This window comes from Pseudochaenichthys georgianus, chromosome 3, assembly GCF_902827115.2.
Source record: "Pseudochaenichthys georgianus chromosome 3, fPseGeo1.2, whole genome shotgun sequence".
Classification (NCBI taxonomy): domain Eukaryota; kingdom Metazoa; phylum Chordata; class Actinopteri; order Perciformes; family Channichthyidae; genus Pseudochaenichthys; species Pseudochaenichthys georgianus.
The window spans coordinates 31311472-31322722 of NC_047505.1; the positions used below are offsets into that span (position 1 = coordinate 31311472).

The window sequence follows — 11251 nt, forward strand, 5'->3', positions numbered from 1 at the left end:
AGAAAACAATGGAAAAAGAGAAATCTCCAACGAGGCGTTCTGGGGCAGCATAGACAGGTCTTTTCTGTGTTAGAGTTGTACTCGCTACAGGGTGTACTTTGAGGGTTTGTGACTTTGCAGACCGTTTACATGCATTAAAACCTTCATAACACACAAGGGGACGGGTAATAACCGGAAAAGCATGACATGGGCCCTTTAACACGTGACTGAAGATGGAATCATGACTATTCAAGCTCCAGGAGTCTGAATTATATCAAGCAACCAGATGTGTTTTCTGACCTCTTTGTTGTTGTCAAAGGCGTGTTCCCCGATCTCCTCTTCCAGCCGGTCTGCTGCCTTCCTAACGTCCTCCAGGATCTCATCCAGCATGGACAGAGTTTTATTTTGAGCTAAAGCGCTCTTTAGAGCTGCCTGCTGGTGCTTCTCAGCGGCCACCAGTTCAACATACTCCTGCTCCTCCTAAAGAGATGGGTGTGTAAAAACAAAAAACTATACAAACCTGTTTACACAAAACAGAAGACATTCAAGGATATATAGGAAACAATACACATGATATTACTCTGCCTTTCATGGTCGGGCAATGTGCTTGACAGCAATATCATAATATTTGTCTGGCATTGTTATATGTACATGTCATCAGGATATGACAAATGGGTTCAGCCTCACCTTTATGGCTGCCTCCCTGAGGGCGGCCAGCCTCTGTCTGCTGCTCTCCTTAATGTTGACCACATCCCTGTAGTCTCCCTGCAGCGCCCTCTGAAGGCTGTGCACCGCCTGGAACACCAGGTGCTCGCTCTCATTCAGCTCCTTCTGGAAAACCTCCAGGGTGTGAACCTGCAAGCAGACAGGAGAGGCTTCTCAATACTCAAATTTCCCCTCCTCGACTCCTCGACTCCTCGGTCCTCCGGTAGTGACCCGGAAATGAATTTCAGCGCGCCATTTTGAAGGACGTCTCATTTCTCTAAATGCACACCGAGGACCGAGGATCGAGCATCGAGGAGGCTCTCTGGAGGAGCTATAACCGAGGATACACTGATGGTTCCTCCACGGCTCCTCCGCGGATGCATTTCCGGGAACGGTGGAGGCGTGACGCACGGCCGGACTTATCTCAGCCAATGACAGCTCTGCATGCATCCCCTGGATATTATTTGAGAACCTGCTCTCATCGCAACGCGATGTTTACAGTGAGAACAGCTGTGAGGTCCTGCAGAAAGCAGAGCAGTGTGTAAAATATATATCACTCAGTATAACAGGCCTACTCTCTTTATTTGCTTTAGTTTAGTAGATATCTACAAAGAGTCCATATTTTTCTAAAACCATTTAGTGCTTCACATAATAAAATACACAACGGCTGTAGCCTGATTATGCTTTAGCAGCTGTAGGTGTGTGTGGTACAGTATGTAGGTGTGTGTTGTACAGTGTGTAGGTGTGTGTTGTACAGTGTGTAGGTGTGTGTTGTACAGTGTGTAGGTGCGTGTGTTGTACAGTGTGTTGTACAGTGTGTAGGTGTGTGTGTTGTACAGTGTGTAGGTGTGTGTTGTACAGTGCGCAGATGCCGCGGACAGACGGGTCTCAGTTGGTTTGATGTCCTTACTTTTAATACTTGCAAATACAACTTTTGGCCCGTAATTTCAATTCCCCATTTCAGCGACCAGAGAGAGAGGGGGGGGGGGGTATATCCAGTCTCTGACTGTGTTACGTTATTATGAGAGTGCTCTCATACTTTAAATTGTATATATTTATATAAATATATTTGTGTGTGTGTGTCCGCATCTGTAGCCTGTTATTGTCTCATTATACCGCACTCTCAATGAATTCAAATAAAATATGTGGGGGAACAATGTTCAGCTGATCTAACAGAGATTATAAAATATGACAAAACACTCGACAGCTGATGCAGCTGTTGCCACGTCATAATGAACGGAGGTCGCTTTAATATGACCGCTCAGAGGAGAGGAGTTCTCATTTCTTTAAACGTCTGCTGCTTCCCCTCCTCTCTCCTCGGTTCCCCTCCTCGGTCCTCCGCTCGCATCTCCTGTGGGCGGGTCTAAGTCTCGAGGAGGGGAGTCGAGGAGGGGAAATTTGAGTATTGAGAAGCCTCTAGGGAGACACCAGTCAGTCATTTAAATGAATGTTATATATCTGGCATCATCTGTACTAAAATAAGGTCTTTATTTGACAAACTAGATGAGATAAATGAAGGTGTCTTCATCAGATTAGCCAAGAGATATATGAATATGTCAAAATAGATCCAGATAACATGGGGTGAAATGGGATGAATTGTGTTAACTGAGAAGAAAAATGCATTTGATTTAGCTTAAAACAATCACACATGACCAGTGTGACAGATTTAAGTCGCATTTAGCAGCAAATTGCTCTGGTCCATCTGGTATTTTTTTTTCCGTGTCAAATGTTCATATAATCATTTCAATCATATATATAGATTATGTCTTATACTCTGATTGCCTTTTACTCGTTTAAATTGTATTTGTAGTCCTTTATGTGTTTAACAGAGACATATGGGTTGACATTTCAGGAAGGGCAAAAGGTGGATCTGCAAATGGTTAAGGACTGTGGGGTTTTATGGTTTGATGGTGGGGATGTTTAGATAATGCCTAAGAGAATTGATGGGTGGGACCAGTTGGCTATTCTCTCTACTATATAGTGTGACTGTAAGCTGTGTTCTGGGTGCAAAGCCATTTTATCCTTTGAGGATGAAGTTGCTCTGTTCCTGCATTTGAGATCGATTTCAATTATATATATCTTTATTACTTTATTAAATATAAAAAAAGACAAACTTTGTCTATTAATTATTTATCAGTTGAATTAGAATTTCCTCCACACCTGGAAGAGTCTCTCTGGATCTGAAAGGGTCCGGTCAAGTCTAACAGCATCAGCAGCGGCCGTCAGCTTCCTGACCGCCACATTCTTCTGTCTCAGGAGCCCCACCAGACGTTTGCAGTTGTTGTTCACCCAGCTGTGGCCGTGTGTCCCTCCTTCGCCCAGATAAAGCTTAATGGCATTCTTGGCCACCTGGTCCTTGTGCAGCACAGCGAGCGCCCCCACCGTGCCAAGGCACAGCAGCCAACATACAACCTGCATCCAAAGCTCTACCTCTGTCTTCACCTGTATGTGAAGATCGATGAAGAGAAAGAGATCTGGGGATGAGAAAAGAAAAAGGATGTTTGTTATAATGATCAACAGGAAAAAAACATCAGGAGGAGACTAATTTAATGGAGATGTCAGGATCATTTTTTAGGTTAAGTGGCTTAAGCGGGGATTATTGAGAGAAGAACAAACAACTTGTTTTGGTATTTATGGGATGTGTTGAAGAAGGGACTTGAGTCTGACGAAAGCCATGAGGCAGCCTCAGACTGATCTAAAACGTTCTGGAAGTATTTGTATTATTAAATGTGATTTAGATCATCTATGTTTTACTCTGAGCTTTGTGTACTCAGTGCTTCTTTCTTTCTCAAGAGATGTCTAAATATTTGAATGATAATGTGACATGATATACCTGCTATTCCTCCTCCTCTAATGGGTTTGCATTCCTACCTTTAAACACAAAAGTCTATTTTAGGAAACTCCTTTATTACGGCCCTTTTCTGACAACATGTAATTACTTAGAAATGAATGAATGTGTGCATTTATGCTGTACCACACCTTTGAGAGCATGAGTCAAGTTGAAGGATTTTTACTCTCCAAACTGCTCCTCTGTCCTTCCTTCAACAGGACTGCTTCCACCCAGATACAGTTGCTAGAAATCAAAAGCACAATTCACATACTGTTATTATAGATTGTTTTATGACAATGCAGTACATTTCATAAAATTATTATAAAACTGGCTTGTGGATAAAAACGTAATCTGAAATGTAACGAATAAAGGAGTTAAAGAAATGTAGTGAACTAGAAGTATTAACTGGCAGTATAAGTATAAGAAAGTACAACAACAAAAAGTGCAGTACTATTTAGCAGTGGTGGGACCACCACTTTTCTAACACATGAAGTAATCTTGACAATTTGGATATTATTAATCGGTAAATATCATAAAATGGTGATATTATATGTTTAGATACCCCACAGTATTACAACTAGTTAGAAGTATCTACACCTTTACCAAATACAATATTAAAGTTATGGAGCATAAATGCATCAATAATTATGATTAATACTGCTAGATGCATGTACATATATACAATTATAAATACCAACACCTCCATGCCAAAGGGGAAATAAACAATATATCATCCATTCCCTACAATCAAAACCATGGCAGTCAAGCGTCACATCATACAAACCAGAACACACAGCCCAGTCATGACTGACGTTTCAGGAAATGCCATGGGGAGGTGAAATTAAGAATTAGCTCAATGTCCCGAACACTTAAAGAAAAACAAACAAATGAAGATAAAAAAGAAAGAAAGGCAGTAGGCCTACCTACCTGTGAAATATGTGACCTGTCCCGGTGTTCAGCTGTACTCCACGACTGAAGGAGAAGCTGGAGAAGAAGGGAACAATCATGCTGTTGTACCGCAGCACCGACACCCCCCCCCCCCCCCCCCCCCTCCCCTGCTGCCACATAGCTGAAGCCAGCGTCGGTGCAGGCGTTCACCGGCTTGCGACCAACTTCATGTTTACTTCGACCTCAAGCAGTGGGTAACACTATTCTTGCTAGCAAACTGGGTGCTAGCGTAACTTCATTCAGGTAGGTGCGACAAAAACCTTGTTAAAGTTGGACCATTCTTTAAAAATGTGTACAAAGTTCAACCTGTTTTCTCTTCTGGAGCTGTAAGTAAAGCGAAGTCGGAATCCTTAAAGCTGTCAGACCAGCTTCAGCCTGCTGAGTCCACACACTCCCATGACACCGAGGCTAAGGCTAACACTACAATGCTAACATTAGCTGAATAAGTTAGCTACACGTCTCAGCAACATTTATGAGATAGGGCTGATCAAGACGTGTCAATGTATAACTTTAACACTAAGCGAAACTAGACAACTGCTGCATTGTTTTCTGATTTAACTTTGATTTATATTTAGATTAAGTTACTTCCGAAACATCTTGATCAGCTTTTATTTGGGAGTTGTGGTTTTTATGATGTTATGTTTTCTTACGCGATCGTGCCAACTGCATTGTGGCAGCTGGTTAAATCTACTTTTATTGGTCTTAACTCTCGCTTAACATTATACATTGACTTTTCCAACAACAACAAACCCGTTTACATAAGCTCAAAGACGAGTTTCCTCGACTGTCCTGCTCAAAACTTGTATTTTGAATGTGGTGGTAAACACAGCTACACATAGGTTTTAATGTGACTTTTTTTAGTTTACATAATATTTGTTAGAAGTATTTTGAGAAGAAATCCATATTTTGCCGAAACAGATGTGTTTTAATGCAGTAAAGTATTGAAAAACACAGACCCTGTGGCATTACAGCACTACGGAACTACACTTCCCATGAACAGTGTGCCTCTACTGTAGCGCAGTTCTTTTCACGCATGCGCACCAGGGTAATTGGATATCAAGTGGGCCAAAACAGCGTGTGATAAAATGGTATGTAGAATAAAAATAAGAAAACGGTGCTAATCTCTAGCTCCGTTAAACAAGTCCATAACCCGATAACGTATGGCACTACCGTAAAGCGGGGGGCACACCGATACAGGAGACCGGGGTGTCCTCTGCCAAGTGTCGCATAGCCAGGGTGATGTATGTCGGGAATATGAGGGAAATGGAAGGTCAGTTGTTGGTATTTTGAGATCAGGACACCAGCACTTGCCGCACGTACCTTTCCCTTTTTGGTAACTCGCCTGTAGTGTGCCCCGGGTCAGGAGAGAGCATACCGGAGCGAAACGTCCAGGGTCACCACACACTGCTCTGTCACCGTGAATCTGCTGTTTTGATTATCGGGTGGGTCAGGTCTGCAGTTCTGCAAATACGTGCAATCCTCCCGATGACTGTCTAGTTTAAGTGAACACGAGGAGGTCTTTTTGTAAACTAACGGGACTTTACGGTGGGCTATTGAGTGGAGGTTTTGGTTTCCCGTAATGTACTAATGGCTGATGCACGCATGATATGAGTCCTACTGATCAGGTCTAATAGCAAGTGTTATTTATCCACATCCAACTGCGTGCGTGCGTGTGCGTGTGTGTGTACAGTTTAAGTACAGAAAGTTTAGGCTGAGTGTTGCCGATGTGCAGCATCAACTATACATGCATATCTGTGCATCCCATTTACCATAACACTAGATTACTGCCTGTCTACACCCTCAGGTTCCTGCATCCCCCAGGTTGTGTGTGTAGAAAATAGTTAGAAATAATTTGTTTGTTAATATGCACCATTCAAACACAATAACAACTGAAATAATAAAGGCTTCTGCATTTAAACAAAACATTACATCTCTGTGTTAAAATTCTGCTTTAATAATTGTATTGTTTCACTTGATGTTGTGCTTGCATGGTGCACATCCTGACACAGCCCTTAATGTATCTTGTGTACAACTTTGTTTCACAGCACAAGTTGAAGTCGTCGCAGAAGGACAAGGTTCGGCAGTTCATGTCCTTCACGCAGGCCGGGGAGAGGACAGCCGTGTACTGCCTGACGCAGAATGACTGGAAACTAGAAGTCGCCACAGATAATTACTTCCAAAATCCAGACCTATACTACAAAGAATCCATGAAAACCTCGGTGGACCGCAAGAAGCTGGAACAGCTCTACAACAGATACAAAGGCAAGTGTTTCAAAACTAATGTTAAAGGTCCCATATTATACTGTTTTTCATCAATACATTTTAGGTCTCAGATATATACAAAACTGAAATGTTTGGCTCGAAATACCAAACAGATCACCCATTGTAGCATCCCATAATCCCCTCTGTTTCAGCCCTGTTTCAAAAGTGCTGATTCTCTGTCTGTTACTTTAGATGAAAATAAGGAGCCCCTCCCCACGCCCCTCTGAGAGATATTTGGTTAAAAAGAACACAATGGTGCTCTAGGAGGAGATTCAGGGGATAAGGTGGGGGGGGGGGGTTACCTTGGTTGGTGATTGGCTAATGGTTACACAAGCGAAAACATCGTTATGACATCATAAAGTGGCCAAAATTTGATCATCTCAATTTCAGACAGGTTTTTATACGAATGGATCAGGACAAGAAGTGAGCGAATCTTTTTTCCTGAAACTTTCAGAATCGGTTTACACAGAGAGGACACATGTTTGTGTATAAAAGACATGAAAAAGTGGATTTTGCATAATAGGTTCCCTTTAACATTAGCATTGCTATTCTGTAACACTTTGGCATCTGTGTTTGCAGACCCCCAAGATGAAAACAAGATAGGCATCGATGGCGTCCAGCAGTTCTGTGACGACCTGATCCTGGATCCAGCTAGCGTGAGCATCCTTGTGGTGGCATGGAAGTTCAGAGCGGCCACGCAATGCGAGTTCAGCAGAAAGGAGTTCCTGGATGGCATGGCTGAGCTTGGGTGAGCAACACTGGTACTGAAATCTACAACATTTGATTAAGAAGTCACCTCATTCTCAACATTTCATTGCCATGTTAATTGAAATGTAAAGACGTTTTTAGAACTTTTGTTTTTTATGATACCCAAATATTTAAACAAAAATAACAGTCACTTCAATGTTATGAGAATGCACCAATGTACATTCTCATAATATTGAATTGACAGTTATTTTGTACATAGTGATTGTTGTATTTTTATTTAGGTCTTAATGTGTGCACATGTAAAAATGTGTCTTTGACTGTGTATATATATATATATATATATATATACATCTTTTTATAAACATTTGTTTTTATATTCGGGATTGTGGGAAACGGTATTTCGATCTCTCCATCTATACACACAAGCTGGAAGATTTACAATAAAGTTGACTTTGATATTTTGTTAAAATGTTTAATGATTCCTAATGTCTCCTTTAGCTGTGACAGTCCAGAAAAACTCAAGGCCATCCTTCCCAGACTAGAGCAGGAGCTGAAAGACACTGGGAAGTTCAAAGACTTCTACCAGTTTACCTTCAATTTTGCCAAAAACCCAGGCCAGAAAGGTTTAGGTAAGTTTAAGAACAAAACATGAAGAATAGAAGAACATGTGTGTTACTTGTTGTTTAACAGATTGTATCTGGACAAAGAAGGTAAAAGTCTTAATCTACTTTGTTTTTTAGACCTGGAGATGGCTGTCGCCTATTGGAATCTAGTTCTCACTGGTCGCTTTAAGTTTTTGGATCTCTGGAACCGCTTCCTGGTGGTAAGCAAGAACATTTTATACATTCAGAATAGTTCTTCCGCATATTCTGTCCATCTCATTTACAAAGTCCCTGTGAAGAAGAATAATACTAGAATCACTACAGACTCAAACATAACCAGTACATTAAACACCATTTTGACACATTGCCAATAACCACTAAGGTTCATAAAAGCTGTTGAATGGACTTTTACTGATTTTGTAATAATGTTTCTCTCTCAATGTTCCTGTCACTGTGCTGCATTCAGGAGCATCACAAACGCTCCATTCCTAAAGACACGTGGAACCTCCTCCTTGACTTCGGCAATATGATCACAGACGACATGTCAAACTACGATGAGGAAGGTGAGGTTTTTAAAGCAGGATAAAGTCATGTGAACACATCGGAGTGGTTAAATCAACACTGAAAGATTAAATCTGGCTGATCACATACACTTTTATTACTGATAATGCAGTTAGTCCCCCCCCCCATCATTGTGTGTGTTGATAACAAGATTTAATTGAGATGTAACTACTATTTTTCTCTCTCTCAGGGGCGTGGCCTGTCCTCATAGACGACTTTGTGGAGTTTGCTCGGCCGATTGTGACGAGTAAGCGCAACATGACATAGTGTTTGTCCCGGCTTCATGCAGCAAATGGAGTTTGTGTTTCTCCCAATTTTCTTCTTTTTTTGAATGAGGATTTTCATACAAATGAGCCAAAAAGAGAGTACTTCTCAATAAGCCTGTCTGCAGCTTGATGTTAGGATTGTTCCTCAAACTGTATAAGATGCCTTGACCAGGAACAGTGCAAGAGGAAAACAGGAGTGGAATCAACAGGAGAAAGATTAATTATGTTTGTTTTTTTGGCAAAAACAGACTTTGTTATTGCAATATGGAAATGTTGAGTACCCTGAGAACTCATCACCAATGGGTGTGGCTTGGAACTGCTGCTGACTTTCTCACTAAGCTGCACCCTCGGCACAGTCAGGAGGGAAGGTAACTGTGAACCCTCAGCACACGCAGAAGATTAACTTATAGATGCAGTAGGATGTGGCCTCTCACATTGTCAATCGTGAATGGGACAATCTGTTCAAATCTGCATGTTTATGTCAGCTAGTGTGAAGCAGTGCCACTGATGTTGAGGAGGGGAGAAAAACATAGAAGTCTACATTATTTTCACTGAGATTGCGAGTGTGGAGCTCTCTTACAATCATACTGAGGGGTGTGTGTGTGTGTGTGTGTGTGTGTGTGTGTGTGTGTGTGTGTGTGTGTGTGTGTGTGTGTGTGTGTGTGTGTGTGTGTGTGTGTGTGTGTGTGTGTGTGTGTGTGTGTGTGTGTGTGTGTGTGTGTGTGTGTGTGTGTGTGTGTGTGTGTGTGTGTGTGTGTATATTTTTTAAGGAAGGTAAACATATGGCCTCTTTTACAATGCTTAATATTTTCATTTGGTTTTATGATGATTAGAAGTTAAGAAATTATGATTCACCTTAACTAGCCAGAGAGAAAGGGTTCAAGTCAACATTTTGTATTCGCACTATTGGACAGAGCGGCATGCTTTCCAAGCTCAGCACCAGCAGAATCATGTTGTTACAGCCGTAACACGCTGTATACCAATAGGAATAAGAAAGATCCAATGAAACCGAAATGTATATCTGAGAAAACAGGTAATGACATTTATAATCATGATTGGTACATACACCGCGATTAGATCCTCATTTCTTTGAAATGCTTCTGCATTAAATACTTGACTTTCATGTTGCAGTGTGTTTACTGCTGTACAAAGAGAGACCGACTGGCACATTGACTGTTTATCAGCCAGGTGATTTGCCAACTGTGCAAACTGCACTGATTTACACTTTTCTGTTGTAGGACTTTTCTTTATCAGGCAGTACTGTACACAGCTACTCAGTTGACTTGACTGTAGCTTCACTAACACACTAGACTTTTTAAATGAACATCTACATCCGAGCTAAGAGTATTTTAACTGTTAGTTTGCACTGTTTGAGTTTTAGTCTGTTGCTTATCATGAATTAGTGACTTTAGTGCAATGGTGGCATGTTTAAGTAACTACCACAGAGCAAAACATGTCACTTTGAGAACAGTGCTCAACAGTACTTGCACTGCCATCTAGCGGTGCAATGCTTTTCCTCCAAACAAGATGTAGTGTTGCTCTTTAAGTGCAGTTCTGAACTTTAAATGCACCGCGCTTTCCTGGCCTAAAGAGTGGCAGAAGGTAGAGCTCAGGTACCAGTCGTCCTCTCTCACAGTGCAGGTGGCTTCCTGCACCTGCATCACTATTTGCCATCTAACTATGCTGTCTAGTTCTACCAATTGTCACTATAATAAAACCATGTTATTAAATGAGGATGTGTTACCCTGCAACAAATCTCTCTCAAAGTTTGCTTATATGTAGGCACAGGTCATAACTAAGGTGGGGTGTGTTAAGTTGACTTTCAGAGTGGATCGGGATGGGAATTTATTATTATTTTAGTCCCTGATTGAATGCAATCGAGTGGCAAATGAAACAGCTTTATTATGACTGTAAAACAGTCACTGTAGCAGCTGGTACATATATCATATGTGTTGGTGGAATCAAATATCCTGTATAACCTTCTGACCGTTGAAGTTGTGCACAGACCACCAGCACAGCCAGATGGTGTGAAAGCTTTTCCCAGTTGATTGTGGACAGAATTATCTGGCATCCTCTGTGGATTTGGAGCAAGAAAATGTAACCTCTTTCGGTTGTTCAGTTTGCTCACATGGTACATTTGGTACGTGTTTATTTATCAAATGTCTGGTCAATTGTGTCAAGTCATGCAGATAATTCTTATCAAAACAGTATTATTGTTGCCAGCAAGAAAACAGGTATTTACAGAATATTATGTTTTGTCACAAAAGCATTGTTTTCTTTTAGAAAGTTGTGAATAAAGCATGTTGTTTTTAAAGAGCCTTGTGAAGGTTTGTCTCTGTCTAACAAGTTAGTATATTGCACAGTTAAGCAGAGTTGTGTTGTTCAGAAAT

At 41.2% G+C, this 11251-nt stretch overlaps 2 protein-coding genes across 10 annotated transcripts in view; one reads left to right on the forward strand and one right to left on the reverse strand.

The window, feature by feature from the left end:
* tmco3 (transmembrane and coiled-coil domains 3) overlaps positions 1–11251 on the reverse strand; it is a 37049-nt gene that overhangs the window by 11359 nt on the left and 14439 nt on the right. For 3 of the 8 annotated variants that reach the window (XM_071206657.1, XM_071206655.1, XM_071206658.1), the window contains 5 exons: positions 4442–4498; positions 3664–3757; positions 2845–3158; positions 667–834; positions 280–459 (listed from right to left, as the gene is read on the reverse strand). In XM_071206657.1, coding sequence (XP_071062758.1) covers positions 280–459; positions 667–834; positions 2845–3102 — 606 coding nt within the window. In that variant the 5' untranslated portion in view covers positions 3103–3158; positions 3664–3757; positions 4442–4498. The other 5 variants (XM_034109618.2, XM_034109625.2, XM_071206660.1 and 2 more) reach the window with 5 other exon arrangements.
* Positions 4560–11175, forward strand: dcun1d2b (DCN1, defective in cullin neddylation 1, domain containing 2b). Of its 2 annotated transcripts, none has more exons than XM_034109669.2 (7): positions 4560–4705; positions 6508–6724; positions 7304–7472; positions 7931–8061; positions 8173–8255; positions 8501–8597; positions 8786–11175. In XM_034109669.2, the coding sequence occupies exons 2-7, from the start codon at positions 6550–6552 to the stop codon at positions 8860–8862; spliced, it is 732 nt and encodes a 243-aa protein (XP_033965560.1). In that variant the 5' UTR covers positions 4560–4705; positions 6508–6549; the 3' UTR covers positions 8863–11175. The 2 variants fall into 2 exon arrangements, with proteins under 2 accessions (XP_033965560.1, XP_071062769.1); XM_071206668.1 differs by lacking the exon at positions 4560–4705 and adding an exon at positions 5816–5904.